Here is a 20158-nt window from a genome sequence, read left to right on the forward strand (position 1 = left end):
TCTGACCAATGAGATATAAGCATAAGACATTAAATGCAGTTTTGGAGAAAGCTTATTCAAAGGTGGGTCCAACTGGTCAACCCCTTTTGCCCTTTCCCTTCTTCCTGTCAAAAGCTGAGCTGAGCTGGAGAGCTGGGCTGCCAGGTGTCTGAGTAGTAAACATGAATAGTTACAGTCGAGTCTTAATCATTTACTGCGATGGTATAAGCAAGACACTAAATAGGAGAAAGCACTGACTCCCCTAATGTTCCATTTTTCTCCATGGAACAGTGACAGGCAAGGGTCAGGTGGATTGGTACAGATGTGGCGCGGTCTTACTGCCAAAGGATCCCTAAACAAAAGTCGCCTGCCATTTTACAGCCCCGAAGGGTAGGAGGAGGGAGAGGGCTATGGGTAGAAGGTACTGAATACTGGGTCAGAGTGGAGAAAACATCTTCAAGACCCCAACCTCACCCCAACCCCCGAGTATGTTGGTCTAGCAGAGGCACCTGAGAGAGGCCATGGCTAGGGCCCTCATCCCTTAGCTCCATCAGGACGCCTCCAAAGGAAGGAAGCTGCGCTAGAAATGCAGATTTGCAAAAGAACAAGGCTGGGGTGGTGGTAGGGTGAGCCCAGAGCCCCTGACTGCAACTCCCCTCAGAGAGCACAGTGCTAAGGCCATGCACCTAGTCTGGTGTGCAGTGGGCAGCTTTCCCAGAGCCTGTCAGGTAAAGGTCTTTAGGTACATAGCCCCTCACTGTCTGTGGTCAAGCCTGAAAGATATAGGGTTCTGGCTTGGAGCTGGACTCCTTACGGCCTACACTTTGCTGGAAGACAGCAGACATCTTGGGATCAGATGATGGCAAATTCATGCTAAAGACTGTTGAACCAAAGAAAAATGAAAAAAAGTCAGACTCCCTAGGGGCATCATGGAGCAGCTATATTAACCTGGGTGGGGCTATCTCTAAACTTCTATTTGTGTGAGAAAAGTAAAACTACTAATTTGTTTAAGCTATTGCTTTTTAGAATTCTTTTAAGGTTGAATACAATTTGTAAGTGCTTCACGGAGGTCCCAAGAGCAGGGGCCCCCAAATGGCAGGGCCGTCTGGTTCATGAAATGTTCACTGGTCCTTCATAGGTGAGAAAAAATGAACAAAGTAGTCAGCTTCTTTAGTACTGAAATTATGCCCCTCCAGATTATTTGATATTATGATGTTCTCTCTTTTATAAGATGATGGTGATAATTTATGAGGGTGGTTGTGTCTAACATCCTTACTTAGAAATTAAATCCTGACCAATGTATTAAATAATCTCTAAACATTTTTTTAACTTTACCAGTAATACCACACTTAAAAGTACTCAGTAGTAACTAAATTCTCCCTCAAACATGGATATTTATATGTGCCTGGGAAAAACTCACTACTCTCCTTCACTTTAACGCTTAACAACACTTCTGTGACCAGATGTGTGGGTTTTCCACACCAAGCAATTCTGCCACTAACTGCCTGGAGGTAATACAGACCCAAAGGTTAAGGGCACCCTCCCACAAGACCACCCTGCTGACTTCAGACATCAATTGCTAATAGTGGGTTCCCAGGTTACCCATGATTTCTGTCTGACCTGGCTATAAATCGTTGGTTCCCATGACCTCCTCCCTGAGTTTGACAATTTGCTCACAGAACCCAGGAAAACAGTTTACTCACTATTGCTGATTCATTACCAAGAACATTTTAAAGGATACAAATAAACAGCCAGTTGGAGAGATACACAGGGCGAGTTCTAGAAGGGTCCCAGATACAGGAGCTTCTGTCCCTCTTGGAGTTGGGGTGCACCACCCTCCAGGCATGTGGTTGTATTCACCAACCTAGAAGCTCTCCAAACCCCGTCCTTTTGGGACTTTTATGGAGGCATCATCACATAAGCATGATTGATTATTACCTCCATTTCCAGCCCCTCACCTCTCTCCAGAGAATGGGGAGTGGGGCTGAAAGTTCCAAGCTTCTAATCATGGCCTGGTCATCCTGGTGACCAGCCCCCTCCAGAGCCTCCCAAGAGTCACCTCATTAGGAAAAAAAAAAGGGTGCCTGGGTGGCTCAATCGGTTAAGCGTCTGACTCTTGGTTTCAGCTCAGGTCATGATCTCATGGTTTCGTGAGTTCAAGCCCCACATCAGACTCCAAGCTGACCGTGTGGAGCCTGCTTGGGATGCTCTGTCTCCCTCTCTCTGCCCCTCCCCCACTTGTGCTATCTCTGTCTCTCTCAAAATAAATAAATAAACTTAAAAAATAAAAATAAAAAATAAATGCTCCAGGGACACCTGGGTGGCTCAGTCGGCTGAGCGTCCGACTTCGGCTCAGGTCATGATCTCGCGGTTTGTGAGTTTGAGCCCCGCATCAGGCTCTGTGCTGACAGCTCAGAGCCTGGAGCCTGGTTCGGATTCTGTGTCTCCCTTTCTCTCTGCCCCTCCCCTGCCCATGTTCTGTCTCTGTCTCAAAAATAAATAAAACATTAAAAAAATTTTTTTAAGTGTTCCACTAGCTAGGAAATTCCAAGAGATTTGGGAGCTCTGTCAGACACTCTTTATCATCCAGGAAATGGCAAGGGTCTTAGCAGCTCGGTCAGAAACAGTGGCAGAAACCAATATATAGATTTATCATTTCACAATATGCTTCTATTCTTCAATCGGAGGAAAGTCCTGCCACTCTTGCTAGGGGACAGGAAGGGGAGGTTGCAAATGGCCGGTACAGGGAATTCACAGGACCCACATGTATAAGAATCACTGCCTTGGGCAGAAGGAGTTAAATTTTAAAGAAAGAGCACCAGGGTACCAGTTCAGAGGGTGACCAGAAGGTACAGACACCAAGTTCTTTGAAGAGTCCTTGAAGATAAAAGAAACACTTAGCGGGGCGCCTGGGTGGCTCAGTAGGTTGGGCGTCCGACTTCGGCTCAGGTCATGATCTCACGGCTGGTGAGTTCGAGCCCCATGTCGGGCTCTGTGCTGACAGCTCAGAGCCTGAAGCCTGCTTCAGATTCTGTGTCTCCCTCTCTCTACCCCTCCTCCGCTCATGCTCTGTCTCTCTCTGTGTCAAAAAATAACAGAGCCTGGGGCCTGCCTTGGATTCTGTGTCTCCCTCTCTCTCTCCCCCTCCTCCGCTCATGCTCTGTCTCTCTCTGTCTCAAAAATAAATAAACATTAAAAAGAAAAAGAAAAAAAAAAAAAGAAACACTTAGCTGGAGAAGACGCAGGGGGTGCAGAAGAGCTGTTTTCAAACATCTGAAGTCAACAAAGGGAAAACAGCTCAGACCTGATCTGAGAGGTCCAGGAGTAGAGCTCGGACCAAGCAGTGAAAGCTGCAGAGGTACACACAGGAGTTGTTCGAGGAGGAGATGGCAGCGTTGGGGAGGCCAAGGCTGGCGACTGCCCAGCAGTAATCATGTGACGGTGAGATCCAGGGGCTCAGGGACCTTGTCTGTTTTGTTCACTGCTCTAGTCCCACTACCTAGAATGGTGATCAGCACATAGTAGGTGCACAACCTATACGTGTTAAATAAATCAGTGGGAGGAATACTCTGCACTTGATGGGAGGTTTGCCAAGGTCATCTTAAGCTCACTGGAGCCGGAATTGGTACGCATCTTCCTTTTTCTGTGTGATCAGCTTTTTAAGTTCCAGTGCGTCTTTGTGGCTGTCTCAGAAATACATTGGAAATTCCTATCCTGAAGAGGGTAACAGAACAGTAGGGAATCAGCAATCCTGACTTGGCAGAAGTTCAGCTTCCTAGGTGCTATGCATTTTGAATACAATGTATTTTAAAAGTATCCGTGAGGCTTCACTGGTTTCCCCCCTTAAGGCACCCTAGCCAGGAGTCATGCCACCTCAAAGAGGCACTACTCAAAGTGCCCTCCAAGTTTTTCCTAAAATGTGTGTGTCAGAATAGGTTGTAAGTGAGCATGGTCTTTAATCCTTCTGTTCCCTACTTCTAGGAAGAACAATTCCAATGTCCCACACCCCAACAGCTAGCGCATTGAATAAATCAAGATTCCGGGGCGCCTGGGTGGCGCAGTCGGTTAAGCATCCGACTTCAGCCAGGTCACGATCTCGCGGTCCGGGAGTTCGAGCCCCACGTCGGGCTCTGGGCTGATGGCTCAGAGCCTGGAGCCAGTTTCCGATTCTGTGTCTCCCTCTCTCTCTGCCCCTCCCCCGTTCATGCTCTGTCTCTCTCTGTCCCAAAAATAAATAAACGTTGAAAAAAAAAATTGAAAAAAAAATAAAAAATAAAAAAAATAAATAAATCAAGATTCCCAGCAGCCTCCAGCATACTAAAGATAAAACATCAAGGAAGAACTTGAGATCAAAGTCATCAAATGCAGACAGACATTCTATGAGGTATTTATTTGCAACGATTGGGTTTGCTTGCTCAGTGTCAGGTCACCAAAGACAAATGTTCAGGCTCCCAGTGGATCCGAACCAAAGTTCATACAGTTTGGCCACTTTAGGATGGCAAGCATTTGGAGAGGAGAGGATCACCTTAGAGGAACATCCAGAACAAAGACATGAGAAGCTCAGGATGGATCCATTCCACGTATCAAGGGCAGACCTAATGTGAAGCATGTCACATGACAGCGAGAGGCAAATGGCAGGCACACATACCACGTTCCCTTGTGTTCCATTCCAAATCAGGGCATAGTCCCGATAGTAATCGACAGTTGAGAAAGAAGAGCTGAAAGACACAGGCGCTGAACAACATTTAATTGCTGTGTGTTAAATTAGGTGACTGGGTTTCAGGGTGACACCTCACAGAGAGATGCCAAAGGTGGTGCCATTGCATCAGTTTTCCTGCACTTGGTCGTTCTGCTTTCCTGCAGGAGATGCCACGTCCAAAGGAGACACACGCCAAAACACATAAAAGAGAACTGAAAAACAGAAAGAGGAACTTTTAAGATGAAGAGTCCCCCACACGGAAAGGAGCTAAACTGCAGGACGGTATTTATGTTTAGAGGCATAGCTTCAATACCAGACAGCCTTGAGCCCTGATTCACGAGCTTCAAGGCTTACCATTGGAGGGAAGATGACATTTTTAAAAGTTTTCCTCTGTTTCTTTGGAAATCCAGTGATTTTTCTCTACCAGACCCCACAGTTACCTTCACCCATCCTTCTTTCTCTTGTCTTTGTGACAGCTGTGTTAGGTGCTAGAGGAGGAAGAAAGTAAACATGGAGACACATATAAAGATTTGGGAACTGGGGAACTAACTGTTTGTGGTTGTTGAGACACGAGGTTATGTGGGGGACAATGGCAGGATATGAGGCAGGACAATTAAATTTGGGATAGATCCCACTCTCCCGGGAGTTTAGATTTTGTCTTTTAGACAATAGGAGGCCCCCAAAAAGTTTTTAAATAGAGGAGTGACACAGTTTATAATTTTTTGTAAACTGCTTTGGCTACACATCAGATAGATTAGAAGGAAAAAAAGAAAAGAGATAGAGAAACCCATAAAGTTATTACCACAGTCCAAATGTGAGATGATTAGATCCTGAACACCAGGTATAGTACTGATAGGACAGATCTGAGAAACATTTCAGGGGTAGAATAGACAAATTGTGCTGATAGATAAGATGTAGATGATGAGAGAGAGGAATCTACATTGATGATGAGGTTTCTAGCTTGGGTGACTGGGTTGGATTTCTTTTTTTTTTTTTTTTTTTTTAACGTTTATTTTTGAGACAGAGAGAGACAGAGCATGAACGGGGGAGGGTCAGAGAGAGAGGGAGACACAGAATCTGAAACAGGCTCCAGGCTCGGAGCGGTCAGCACAGAGCCCGACGCGGGGCTTGAACTCACGGACCGCGAGATCATGACCTGAGCCGAAGTCGGACGCTTAACCGACTGAGCCACCCAGGCGCCCCTGGGTTTCTTAATTAATCCAACAAATACTGAGTGAGGACTCATGTGTCAGATGTGTCAGGCACTGGGTACAGTGATGAATAAGGTAGATGTGGTCCTAACTCTCAAGAAATTACAGTCTAGCGGCAGAAACTACAGAGGAAACAAATACATAAAGCATTACTTATGTTAATTACAACTGTATGGTAACTGTGAGAGAGTATGATGAAGAATCTAACCTAGTCTGAAGTCAGGGGCGGTGTGGATGGTAGTGCCATCCACTGAGTCAGGAAAATACAAGGAGGATCTGATGGGGGTGGGGGTGAGTTTAGTTTCGGACATAATGAATTTGAGTCATCTGTTGGTACACCCAGTTGGGGATTTGCAATAGATGGGAATTTGGAAAGAGGCGCCAGAAATATAGTTAAATCTCAGGGGGGGGTGGTTAAGAAATGTGGCAGAGAGGGTTTCCTAAAAAATGGCCTTGAACCTAAGAGAATGTGCCAGGCCTCCTTAGAAACCATCAGGGGCAGTATCACACCTAGACGTCGGCATCTGACCACACTAGCAGGGTGGGGCTAAGACAGGGGAATCTACCTTAATGGCCCGGCTCCAGAAAAGAGAAATGCTGTCAACAATATATCTGTGAAAAGTGGTTCGAGAAGGGTGAATGCTGGGATTTGCTGGATTGCTAGAACCTAAAGTCCTGACTGGCCTTCTGGTAAACATCAGCTCAGGTTTCTGAAATGCTAAATAAAGGTAGGGACAAACGAGCCCACAGGGCAGGCACTAAAGATCTTATTTTCATAAATATACTCTCTTTCTCTCATCTCTCTAGCTGCCTGTTCCAAATTAATGTCAAGACTAGAGGAGGAAGTGCAGACAGAAAATTCCCTTGCCCTGCTGCCAACCTTTATAGGTAGCCTGTGGGACAGAGGCTGGGAATTCCTGGGGCTTGGGCCAGAGGGTGGCAAGTCAGATGTTACTTTGTGCCAGACTTGGCCCATAATGCCACCAACAGCCAGAACCCCCTCACCTCTTCCCTGCCGAACACCCGATTCCTGGCCACTTTTGGCTCCCCACTTTTGGCCCCACTGTGGCACAGGCATGCCCCGTGTCCTGTTCGTCGATACAGCCCTGCACCCAAGCCTGATCGGAGGTGCTCCAATCAGAAGTTCTCTCTTAAATTTAGCAGGGCCTTCTAGTCTGTCTGAGCACATGGGATAGAAAATCAAGGTGTAAAATCTGTGAGGGTAAGGACTTATCACTATTGTTCACCACAGTCACCCGGCAAAAAGTAGCAAAGGGTAGTTCTCTTTGAATGAATGAAAGTTCCTAAGTAACCTGGCAAACAAACCGAGGATATGTGCATGTGATTGGTGTACCAACTGTCACTCGTTCAAAATGAAGCTTTCCTCAAATGCCTGCTGGATGCTGCGGGTATACTGGTAAATGCATCTCCGCTCTCAAGGAATTCTCAGTCTAGATTACAATAAATAGAAAAAAATTGCCATAACACAGGAACATACAATGAGCTGTAGGACAGCACAGAGGAGTAAGTAATATAAACTTCCCCAAGGAGAGGGTATCTGAAGTGGGTCCTGAAGAATAAATAGTGAGCTTCCAAGCAGGCGAGCCAGGGAAGGGAATTCCAGAACTTAAAAAAAACGCAACAAAACAAAACAAAACAAAACTTAAAAGGTTTTAGAGCAATATTCCCAGTAATTAATGGTAATGCTGTCGCTGTTATTATTAGACCATTGTGAGTGCCTGGATACAACAATTAAGTACTTATGTGACAGGCCAATTCTACCACTGCTGGTAGTGTTGAAAAGCGAGATCTTCAGGTGAGAAAGGAGATGCAGATATAAGATAAAAGCGATTTAGTGAAAACTCTGTAGTGCTACATAAGAACTGAAAGGCTGGGTATGAACTCACAATGTATCTTCTTTAAAAAAATAAATAACCAAGCAAACCACAAATCTGTTTCCCGACTCTGAACAGTGAAAAGGCCCGTAAACAGCCAAGACCCCTACAACGATCTGGCAGTTCACCACTTTCCCACTGAACAGGACCGAGGCTCCTTCGAGACATGACTCAACCTGGGTCTCGGACAGGAAATGTTCAGAATAAGCCCGGAAAATTTTGTTATGACAGATAACAAGGCAGTCATCAGAAACTCTTAGGGCCGTGCCAACAGGACCCAGGCCAATTTGAAGAGGTTCCCATCAGCCAAAGATGAGACAATTTGAGTACTGATAAGCATAATACTTGTGATGGACTGAAATTAGTTGGTCACTGTTGCCGCGTGCTGCTAAACCAACTACTATTTTGAAAATAGGTGAAAAATAAATAATTTATTCTGCTCTTCTATAAAAACTATATCACTGGATAGCCAAAGAGTAGATAAAGGGAAGTTTTTATAAAAGCAATATTCTAGGGGTGCCGGGGTGGCTCAGTCGGTTAAGCGGCAAACTTCGGCTCAGGTCATGATCTCGCAGTTTGCGAGTTTGAGCCCCCTGTTGGGCTCTGTGCTGACAGCTCAGAGCCTGGAGCCTGCTTCAGGTTCTGTGTTTCTGTCTCTCTCTGCCCCTCCCCTACTGATGCTCTGTCTGTCTCTCTCTCTCTCTCTCAAAAAACATTAAAAAAAAAATTTTTAAATAAATATTCTAGTTAGTAAACAAAGAGGCGAAGATGGAATTGAAATATCACCATTTTGGAAGCCCTAATGAATGAACAGATGTAGGCATTGCTTATTAATGGTCACTAATATCAAAGAGTAAAAGAGATAATTACACATTATGAGTTTACGGGTGGAAGAATTTACCACCACATATCAAGTAGTCTTGCCAAAACCAACCAACCGACCAATGCTGAATCTGAACAAACCGTTAGATACCACCACCAATTTACAGAAAACAGAAGACAGAGCAACATGTTAAATGACACCATACGGATACAGTCAGCAGAATCCAGACAGTGAGAAGCTACAGGATAAATGATTCTTCAACAAATACATGGTAAAGGGAGAGAGAGGGAAACGGAGTAGGAATCTATAATTTGAAAAACATTTAAGAGATATATCAATAAATTGCAAGATGAAATTCAAACACTAAAGTATATTTGATACAGGCATACCTCAGAGATATGGTGGAGATATTCCATACCATGGCAATAAAGTGAACACCACAATAAGGTGAAAGCAAATGAACTTTTTGGTTTTCCAGAGCACATAAAAGTTATGTTTACACTATATTATAGTCTGTTAAATGTGCAATAGCATTAGGTCTAAAAAATGTACACACTTTAATTTAAAAAATACTTTATTGCTAAACAATGCTAAGCATCGTCTGACCTTTCAGCGACTCACAATCTTTTTGCTGGTGGAAGGTCTTGCCTCAGTGGCAATGGCTGCCAAACGATCAGGGTGCTGGTAAGACTGGAGCGGCTGTGGCCATTTCTCAGAAGACATCAATGAAGTCTGACGCATGGATTGATTCTTTTCACAAACGATTTCCCTGTAGAGTGTGATGTTGCTGGATAGCATTTTAGTGACAGTAGAACATCTCTCAAAATTGGAAGTCAGTCCTGTCAAACCGTGCCGCTGTTTTATCAACTAGTTCATGTGATCATCCGAATCCTTTGTGGTCATTTCAACAATCTTCACAGCATCTCCACCAGAAGTGGATTCCATCTCAAGAAACCACTTTGTTTGCTCATCCGTAAGAAGTAACTGCTCAGGCGCTCAGGTTTTATCATGGGATTGCCGCCATTCAGTCCCACCTTCAGGCTCCACTTGTAATTCTAGTTCTCTTGCCCTTTCCACCCCATCTGCAGTTACTTCCTCCACTGAAGTCTTGAACCCCTCAAAGTCATCCATGAGGGTTGGAATCTTTCAAACTGCTGCTCATGTTCATAACCTCGTCATGAATCACAAATGTTCTTAATGGCATCTAGAATGGTGAATCCTTTCCAGAGGGTCTTTAATTTACTTTGCCCAGATCCACCGAGGAATCACTACAGCAGTGGTAGCCTTATGAAATTTATTTCTTAAATAATATGTCTTGAAAGTCAAAATTACTCCTTGATCCATGGGCTACAGAATGCATGTTGTGTTAGCAGGCATGAAAACAACATTCATCTTGTACATCTCCATCAGAGCTCTTGGGTGACCAGATGTACTGTCAATGAGCAGTAACATTTTGAAAGGAATCTTTTTTTCTGAGCAGGTTGTAAACAGATGTGCTATCATCTAGGGTTTGTTGTTCCATTTATAGAGCACAGAAAGTGGAGATTTAGCATAATTCTTGAGGGTCCTGGGGTTTTATTAATGGTGAATAAACAACGGCTTCAACTTAAAGTCACCAGCTACCTTAGCCCCTAACAAGAGAGCCAGCCTGTCCTTGCAAGCTTTGAGGCCAGGCATTGACTTCTTTCCTTTATAGCCATAAAAGTCCTAGATGGCATCTTCTTCCAACATAAGAAGATCTGCATTGGAAATCTGTTGTTTAGTGTAGCCACCTTCATTTATCATCTTAGCCAGATCTCCTGGATAACTTGCTGCAGCTTCTACATCAGCATTTGCTGCTTCACCTTGTAATTTCATGTTATGGAGATAGCTTCTTTCCTTAAAGCTGTAAACCAATTTCTGGTAGTTCCCAACTTTTCTTCTGCAGCTTCCTCTCAGCCTTCACAGAAATGAAGAAAGTTAGGGCCACGCTCTTGGTCAGGTTTTGGCTTAAGGGAATGTTGTGGCTGGTCTTCTATCCAGACCACTCAAACTTTCTCCATATCGGCAATAAGTCTGTTTTACTTTTTTATCTTTCATGTGCTCACTGGAGTAGCACTTTTTACTCCCTTCAAGAACTTTTCCTTTGCACTCACAACTTGGCTAACCAGCACAACAGGCCTAATTTTCGGCCTATCTCAGATTTTGACATGCCTTCCTCACTAAGCTCAGTCATTTCTCGCTTTTGTTTTGTTTTGTATTAACGTTTATTTATTTATTTTGAGAGAGAGAAGAGAGAGAGGGAGACAGAGAATCAGAAGCAGGCCCAGCACTGTCAGCACAGAGCCTGATGTGGGGCTCGAGCTCACGAACAGTGAGAACGAGACCCGAGACAAAGTCATATGTTTAACCGACAGAGCCACCCCGGCACCCGTCATTTCTAGCTTTTGAGTTAAAGTGACAGACGTGTGTCTCTTCTTACTTGAGCACTCAGAGGTCATTGTAGGGTTATTAATTGGCCTAAGTTCAATACTATTGTGTCTTTAACAGAGAAGCCCAAGGAGAGGGAGAGAGATGGGGGAATGGCCAGTCATTGGAGCAGTGAGAACACACATAACCTTTACTGATTAAGTTTACCATCTTATATGGGCGTAGATCATAGCACCGCAAAACAATTACAATAGTAAGTAACATCAAAGATCAGTGATCACAGATCACCATAACAGACATAACGATAATGAAGAAGTTTAAAATATTTCAAGAATTACCAAAACGTGACACAGAAACACAAAGTGAGCAAATGCTTTTGGAAAAATGGTGCCGATAGACCTGGCTACCACAGACCTTCAATTTGTACAAAACACAGTATCTGTGAAGCAATAAGCAAAGCTGAGTAAGAAGGAGGTATGCCTGCATTAAGGAGTTACCATTTTTTTTAGATGTGACTATGGTGTTATGGTCATGTTTTTAAAAGTATCTTTTATAGATTCAGAATTTAAATATTTGTGCATCAAATAATAGGATACCTGAGATTGGCTTCAAATGAATAGGAGGGACTAGATGAGTGTGTGGGTGAAATAAGGCTGACCACAAGCTGACAAACTGTGGAAAGTGAGCCATGGGTATGTGGAGATTCGTTATACTGTTCACTCTACTTTTGCCTGTGTTTAAAGACTTTCCACAAAATAAGTTTAAAAAGGAATAAGAAGTTATTGTGTTGACCCACTCTCCAACCCAAGTTCCCCCAAATGACTCCAAAGAAAGAGAACCAGGAAGAAGAGCAATGAAGAAATAGTGCAGAAACTGAAAATGGATTCTCTGTGCAGGGACTTTTCAGACATGGTGTAGAAAATAAGGGGCTGGTAGAAAACAGTGTTAGCCGTGGTATAAAGTCCTGCTGTTTGGATGCTGTGTTAAAGAGGATGATAGCACTGGGTTAAAGCTGATTTCAGAATGGAACTGATGTGTATAAACATAGCAAAAGGGTTTGTAGCTTTAGTTGACCAAAGGAACACTCCTGACCCAAGTGAGTGAAAGGATAATTGCACATAAACCCTAGGTATCAAATCAGGAGGGTTTTAATGACAAAGGAATTTTCTCCAGTCCTCTTCTCATCTTTTATTAAAGCCCCATCACACTGCAGTATAATTATCTGCTGGCCACCTTCCTCCACACAGACCCACTTATCACTGCTCCCGGGAAGGCAGCCCCCGTCTGAATGCGGTCCTTCAGAAACTCCCTCCCACAAGCCAAAGTAAGACTCCCAAGGTAGTTTCTAGGCTTCCCCAGGGTCTTGGCTCAGAGAAGAAATGGCACTGGCCCTCAGGTGATAAGTTAATTTTTAAAAAGGAAGGAAAGAGCAAAGGAAAGAAGGAAGGAAAGAGGGAAGAAGAAAGCCAAATATTCTCTATAATATCTCAATGACTTATACAGGGGTAATTTCTCTGATCACAAGTAATCAGAAGCTCTTCTGTGATCCTGAGTTTCCAGACAGAGCTCTTCCCATAATCCATGCTATGCTAAGCCCTCCAATGCACAGATTTATATAAGGAAGGTTATCTGCGAGATTAGAAGCCATTCTTTTTCAGTGAAAGCTGGGAGGTTTAAGATTACAGTAGAAAGCAGCCAGCACATAAATCTACAGTGCCTGGGGCTCTAGACAGACCCCTCATTGGCAAAGCGATTGATGCTTCTGCCAGGGAAGCTCCAAAGAAACTGTTCATCACTATCTCATTTGTAGACGTGAGGCCAAATGGAGACACTGACACCCAAGTTTATAGATCTGAGCAAAGCCCAAAGGTGTCAAATTTGTATAAATCAGGATGGGAGGTCTGCAAAGGTCCTAGGGTCCAGGCTTTTCTCAGATGCCAGTTTCTGACTCTCTGAAGGTTTATAGCACCTGGGACATTAGTCGGAGCCTTCATAATAAAATATAAGGAAGGAACTCAAGTCCTAATGCAAGAGCAGGCTGAAAGAGCCCCTCACCCAGGCTGGTATCAAGTATTCTCGACCAAGGCAAAGAGATCCAAGCAACTGTTGCCCTTGTGGTCTCTACCTCTATCCTCCAGCTGAGCTCAGATTTTCTTATTCCCAGTGAGGTGAGCCCACATCGCATCATTGTGTCCCAATGAACAACCTATGACCTCACCTTCCCAAATGCCATGGGAAGCTGACCACTCTTCCGAAAAACAGGTAATTGATTGCTTCTGCTCAACCTTCAGGGCCAGACTCAAACAAGATCCCTTCTGCGAAGCCTTCCCTCAGGCCAAATGAATCAGTGCTTCTGTGCTCCCACCACGCTCATCAATTCACAATTTGGGTAGGGCACTGCTCACATAATCTGCTTATTATCTGTTTAGCTATTTTACCCATGGACCGAGGCTCCCCATGGAAGACTGCATCTGATTCTCTAGGTCCCCAATGCCTGGTCCATGGGGGACCACAGAGTCACCTCAAGTAAACACTGAGCGACAGAGTAAATGATGTCTGGAACTCCGTGAGCCAAGACACCTCTGGTAAAAGCCCACATCCCACTCTTGCCTTAATCTTACAAAGGGTCACCTCCAACCACCCAACTCTGACTGAGCACTCGCTCTGTCTGTGCCAGGCAGGCATTGGGCCAAGCACTGGGGAGTCCAAGTCCAATTAGACTCAGTCTCTTCCCCATGAAACTCAATCTCAGGAAGAGACCCGCCTTGTCCTAGGGCCTTCTCTGCAACAGTCAATGAAATCCATCTGCAAGAGGAGCTGAACAAATGTGTAGACAATCAAACCATGAGGCAAACAAGCTACCACATGCTCATTCTAAGGCGGTGGGCTGCAAAAACAACCCACTGAGGTAATGGAGGAAAAATGTTAGAACTTCTATTAATATCTATTTTTCATCAAAAAAAGAAGAAACTACACTTTAATAGTTACTGTATGGATTGACAACAAAATACGTAAACACCTACACACATATTACTAGAGTATGTGCTTGTGGCAGACAGAGAGCAAAATGGCCTCCATACAATGTACACGTATATTAAATCATCATGATGTACACTTTAAATACCTGTATCATCTTATTTGTTAATGATTCCTTCATAAAGGTTAAAAATAAAATAAAATTAAAATGCCCTCCAATGATCCCTGCCTCCAGGTATTCATGCCTTTGTATAATCCCCTCCCATTGAGTATGAGCAAGACTTGTAACTTGCTTCCAATCAAAAGAATACAGCAAAGGTGATAGATATCATTTCTATGGTTATTTTATGTTATAGATCTTCTGTCTTCCTGACTGTCGATTATCTCCATTTACAGCTTTGATGACGCTGGTGAGCCTATGGAGAGGCCTATGTGGCAAGAAACTGGGGACAGCCTCCAGCTGACAATTAGCAAGGAAGCCTTCAGTCAACAGGCTACAAGGAAGTGAATCCAGCAAACAACCATGTGAGCTTGGAGGAAGATCTTTCCCCAGTCCAGCTTTCAGATGAGACCCCAGCCCAGGCCAACACTTTGAGCACAGCCCTGTAAGAGAACCTGAAGGAGAGAACCAACCTAAGCTATGCCTAGATTCCTGACCCACAGAAACCGCAAACTAATAAATGAGTGTCATTTAAGGTGCTAGGTTTGAGGTAATATCGTAAGGCAGCCATAGATAATTAATACAGCCCTCACATTCTTAAATTCTTAACTGATAGGTTGTGCAATCAAACAAGTATGGATTCTATGAACTGAAGCATCTCTAGACCATCAAAGGAGGGCTCCAAAAAAGAGGCCAAAAGCCAGCAGTGGGAGCCTGGAAGTTTTATTAATAAAAACAACATCAGCCTTCAAGGTAGGAAATCAGAAAAACCTCCAAAATTGGCTTCAGAATACATGAGTTTGGGTCCAAGCTCTGCCTCTAAGAGATAGGTGAAGTTAGTCAACTCAGACTTCTTAAGTCCATCTTCCTCATCTATACAATGGGGTCAACAAGGCTGGTGAGGGTGGACAAAGAGAGAGTTATCTGGAAAGTATTTTGCAGAATGAAGTGTGATACTACACATGTTGGTTTGCTACAAAAGTCTGGGATGGCCTTGGGCAAGGCACTGTCCTCTCTTGGCCTCAGCTTCCTTATTATAAAAAGGGGGAGGGAAGCCCATCCTATCTGCAAGGGCTCTGACCTTTGATTCTGACATTACATCCCCATGTGAAGAGAGGAAGAGGGGAAGGTGGGCTGTGACATTTACAATAGTTCCCTAGTCATTCCATTGGTCAGGGCAATTGTCTTACCAACAACCCCGCCAGAGGTGTCTTTGTTTGACCAAGCAAATCTTGTCAATTTGCAAGGCCTGCAACCCAAATTCCCCAACTAACAGAAAAAATCTACTTGTTTGACAAAAAAGAAATAAAGGGTCAAGGTAAAGTCAGTGGGAACCACCAAATATCAACACAAATACCAAGCCACTCTCAGAGGGGCAGTAGCTTTGAATCTATCACTGAGTACCTTAACTATGTGCCAGGAGCTTTTATGAACGTGATCTCTAATCTTCACTGCAGTCTTAGAGTATGGGTTGTATCATTCTTATTTCACAGTTAAGTTGGCCGAGGCTCTGAAAGAGTAAGCTCCTTGCCCCAGGTACACGGCCAGTATAAGGTAGGACCAAGATCTCATTTTAGTTCTGCTTGACTCTAAAGGCCCTGGTCTTTGCACCACACTCAATTACTCTGGGAGAGGAGAAGGTCATCCTGTGGTTACAAAACAGACGAAAGGTTCTTGACCCACAGGGAGATCAGGGGCAGAGTATGCCTTCATTCACTCACTCCACAAACATTTACTGAGCATCCACTGTGTTGTGGTGAGCAATGAAGATAAAGGGTAATACCTATTTCTTGTTCTCATGGAACTGAGTTGAACAGTTCATACCTCAAGAGGACATACCAGTCCACAGAGGACGAATGAATCAATGAATGAACAAATGAATAGGCAGATGGACGCACAGCGAACAATTAGTAGTTCAAGCACCATTAACAGTAATGTATAATACAAGCTATAGTAGGATCACAAGGTAAGTGATGACGGTTGGAAGAGAGGGAACATTTCAGCCATCTGGAAGAGCAAGTGCAAAGGCATGTGTTCTGGCAAGGGCAAGAGTCCAGCATGGCTGCAGCCTTGGAACATGGAGGAGCTGGAACTGGGAGGCAAGGAATAGGCCATGGAGGAATTGGCTCTCCCTTTACTTCCTTTACTCTAACCAACGGAGCTCACCACCGAAGTGGAATCATCCAAGAGGCCAGAGAGCAAACCAGGCATGAGAATGTGTAAGCTTTGGAGAACCCCGTGAGTAATTCAAGAGAAGCCACGCTCCGGGTCTGAGGCCACGGTGAGAAGTCACAGGGAAACTACAAAAACCACCAGGACTGTAACCAAGTAGAACACACCCACACTGTGCTCCTGGGAAAGGGGCAGAGAGCAGAGGGGAGGGGATGCTAGGACCAGAAGGCAGGAGCTCCTCTCATGAAGAAGCTTAGAGCTCACATCTCCCAAACCTAGCAAACCAGGGCCACGTGGATTTCACAGTTGAGGCCTTCAGCTAGAGGACACATATATGCAGACATGCTCGTGCACAAACACCACAGTGAATCGTACGGAGAGACAAAAAGGGTCTGGCCCTCTTGGTTCTTGATGCTAACAGTAATGGAAGTGCTGCGCTTGCCCACTTCTGACTGTACCAAACAGCAAAAAATATAACGAAAAATAATCTCTTACTTTCCTTTTCAGCTGGCCTTGGCTGCTGCAACTGTTTGGTTTGGAGCAGCTGTGGCTGTGGGGAGGTGGTCCATCTCCGGTGCATCAAAAAAGTATGCCTGCAGGAGAAGGAAACCCATGAGGGCGGTTAAAACACAGTGATCTGCTCGAGTGTTCTAGTCTTCATGCCAATAGTATGTCTGGGCTCTCATGGCCCCTATGTTTCCCTCTGACACACTTGTCATCCGCTGAACTACAACCGACTCTGTTTCTGTCCATCTCACTTACTCTACCGTGACTAACTTTTTAAAATTTAGCCACTATTTATTGGGCACTTACTACATCTGACTTCATCTGCATAACAACCCCAGGGGAGTGCTATTGTTATCCTCATTTGACAAATGAGAAACTGAGGCTCAGGGAGGCTGCCATTCAATCATGTGCACATGGCCAATAAGTGGGAGAGTCGCGTCTTTTCTGATTCCAAGCTCCTCAGGCTCTTAATCACTACCCTACAGTCTCTCCTCCGGGGCAAAGACTGTGTCCTTCTTGTCCCTGTGCCACCAGCCTCTGACTCAGGGCCTGGCACACTATGTAAACAGCCAATACTTAATGAACTGAACTACGACAGATTGCTGCTAAACCCGCTGGCTCTTGGTAAAGACCTTCGAAAGAAAGCGCCAGGCAGGACTTACCTCATAATTCTTCAGGGTGAAAATGAAAGGTTTGATAAATGCTTTCAGTCAACATCTGCAATTTAACTGTCAAAAATCAGGAGGAGATAGAAGAGGGAAAAAACCAAGGAGGATCTTCCGACCTGTCTCAAGGTCTGCGAATCTTGACTTTAGCCCAGTAAAATACCTGGGTTGTTCAAAGGAAAGGTGAATCTCTTAACAGATCAAGGATCACTGCACACTTGTGATTCCCCCTTGGAAGTAAGGGCACAGGGATTAAATGGATAAAAAGCCAAGTCAAGAACCATTTTGCCAGCGCTGCTCTCTATCAGCCAGAAGGGGGCACCAACATGACACACTAGAACTTTCCCCAACATACTCCTATTCTGTGTTAGCTCTTCAGCAATCCATTTCAAAGTTTCCAGCTACAGGGCGCCCCTAGTTTGTCACATTCCCTGAGCAATCCTATTAGCTCTAAAAGCCTTCCTCCCAGGGTCCCTTCTGGCACTTGTTTTCTGAGGCAGGGAAAGAATGGTCTCTAAATTAACGAGGGGACAGGGGACATGCTGCTATAGTGTTGGGCCCCTCCAGATATCGTGAAGGTGGAGCCACAAAGCCCTCATGAGGCAGGAACAGTACCTTTCTTCCAGGCTACCGGACGAAACCCTCATCAGAGGGAATGATCCAAGAGGCCAGGTTCTAAACCTGGTTTTGCTAGTAACTCGCACAGTAACTCTGGACAAATCACTCCACCCATGAGTCTCAGTTTTCTAATCTGTGAAATGGAAGGATTGGAAAAAATGACCTCTAAGGTCAAAGTGTAATTCTACGGCTCATTAGTTCATCAATTCCACAAACACTTAGCAATAGCCACAGTTGTCATTCAGGGAGTGCCTACTGTGCATCAGGCGCATAGATCATTAACCTACTCGATAATCCTGTAATAGGCAATTTTATCCCCATTTTAAAGATGAGCAAGTGGCAAAGAGATTTTCCCAAAGCTACACAACCCTGTGTCTGAGGGCTTCAATCCGGTTGTGTCCGGCTCCAAAAACTATGTTCTGCTCTTCTCCAGTGCTGCCTGCAGTTTGGCACCTAACTTTATGCCCAGTCTAGATCAGACGAGATGGGCGTGTTCAGGGTGGTATGGCCGTAGACTATGTCCAGTCTAGGACGAGGCACTGTGGAGGCCTCCGGATGAAACATCAGGCTTTCTAGGAGTAGGGCTGGGAGTGTCCCCTGGCAGAGAGTTAGGGCACAGGACTGTCCACCATCAGCAGTAACCACGGCAAACGCAGGCTTGTACATCTCCAATCCACCAGTCGAGGACGCACCCTCTGGTGCTTCCTTAGTCCTCCCCACCTGGAGTGAGCGTCCACTACCAACTTAGCATACAACTGTGAGCCCTGAGGGGCCCTCGGCAGATAGAGGACTGTCAAACACTTTAGTACATTGAAGCTTTAAAACCCACAATCCGTGGGGCGCCTGTGTGGCGCAGTCGGTTAAGCGTCCGACTTCAGCCAGGTCACGATCTCGCGGTCCGTGAGTTCGAGCCCCGCGTCAGGCTCTGGGCTGATGGCTCAGAGCCTGGAGCCTGTTTCCGATTCTGTGTCTCCCTCTCTCTCTGCCCATCCCCCATTCATGCTCTCTCTGTCCCAAAAATAAATAAACGTTAAAACCCGCAATCCGTGCTTCCTGGGGCAGTGAGAAGCCAAGCTGTGTGGGTCAGCCAGTGCCCCTCCCCTGACAATTCTTCTCCCTTCTGCCCTTCCACTAATAATAATATCTGCCGTATTGTTCATACGGCATATTGTTCATACGGCATACAATATCTGCTTGTATTGTTCATGTTGCATGTATCATTCAGTCCTTACAACAGTAAAGATGTTCCTGCAGCTCCGTTTTCTAAGTGAGGAGGTAGGGGCCAGAGAGGGGAAATAACGAAAGCAGGGAGCGAAGGAGCTGGCACCAGACCCCATCTCCTAACTTCTGCTCCAACCTCTTGTACTGCACATCTCCAGAAGAGATAAGAGGAGGCCATCTCCAGCATGGAGAGCAAAACCCCAGGCACAGAGGGCCCCTGGCTAAACCCAATCATGGGATGGTTCCCTTCCATGAGGAGGAGAAAACTGCACCTCCCTCCAAGAGGGGGTCTACACCTGCAGTTCCCTCCCTGCTCCATCATCCAACGTGCCTGGCTCCTTGGACTCCCTAAGAAGTGAACAAGAAGAAGCCTTCTCTCCTGTCTCCTTCTCTCCTCCAACTTCCCAGCCAGGTGTATGATGGAAAAGGCATTCTGGAGAGAGGTGGGAAGATGCCAGTGAGAGGCACCAATGAAAGGGCCCTGTCTTTCGAGCTGTGTGACCTTGGGCCACTCTCACTGGGGCACTCAGGAGGAAGAGGTAGCAGAGTGGCCTTGGCAGCTTCAGATCACACAGGGCTCTCTTAGTACCTTCTTTACACCTGAAGAACCCTTCACGACACATGAAGGGCTCTCACGGCCATCTCCCTGAGTCTCACAAGAGCCCACAAAATACGAGTCTCCATGATAGAGGAGGAAGCCAGGGCTCTGAGAACGAAGTCACTCGCCTAGGCTCACAAAGCTAAGCCCAGTCCAGGGCTCTTTTTATTTCATTATAATGCTCTCTTCCAGCAAGTTCCGGAGCAGCAGGACGGGCAGGTAAAT

General features: G+C 45.2%; 1 protein-coding gene across 2 annotated transcripts in view; it reads right to left on the minus strand.

The window, feature by feature from the left end:
* Nucleotides 1–4342: 4342 nt before the first annotated feature.
* YIPF1 (Yip1 domain family member 1) overlaps nucleotides 4343–20158 on the minus strand; it is a 37336-nt gene continuing 21520 nt past the window's right edge. For both annotated transcript variants that reach the window (XM_043575038.1, XM_043575039.1), the window contains 2 exons: nucleotides 16820–16917; nucleotides 4343–4890 (listed from right to left, as the gene is read on the minus strand). In XM_043575038.1, the coding sequence (XP_043430973.1) occupies nucleotides 16828–16917 (90 nt within the window). In that variant the 3' untranslated portion in view covers nucleotides 4343–4890; nucleotides 16820–16827. The remainder of the gene's footprint in view (nucleotides 4891–16819; nucleotides 16918–20158) is intronic.

The sequence above is a fragment of the Prionailurus bengalensis genome, chromosome C1, assembly GCF_016509475.1.
Source record: "Prionailurus bengalensis isolate Pbe53 chromosome C1, Fcat_Pben_1.1_paternal_pri, whole genome shotgun sequence".
NCBI lineage: Eukaryota > Metazoa > Chordata > Mammalia > Carnivora > Felidae > Prionailurus > Prionailurus bengalensis.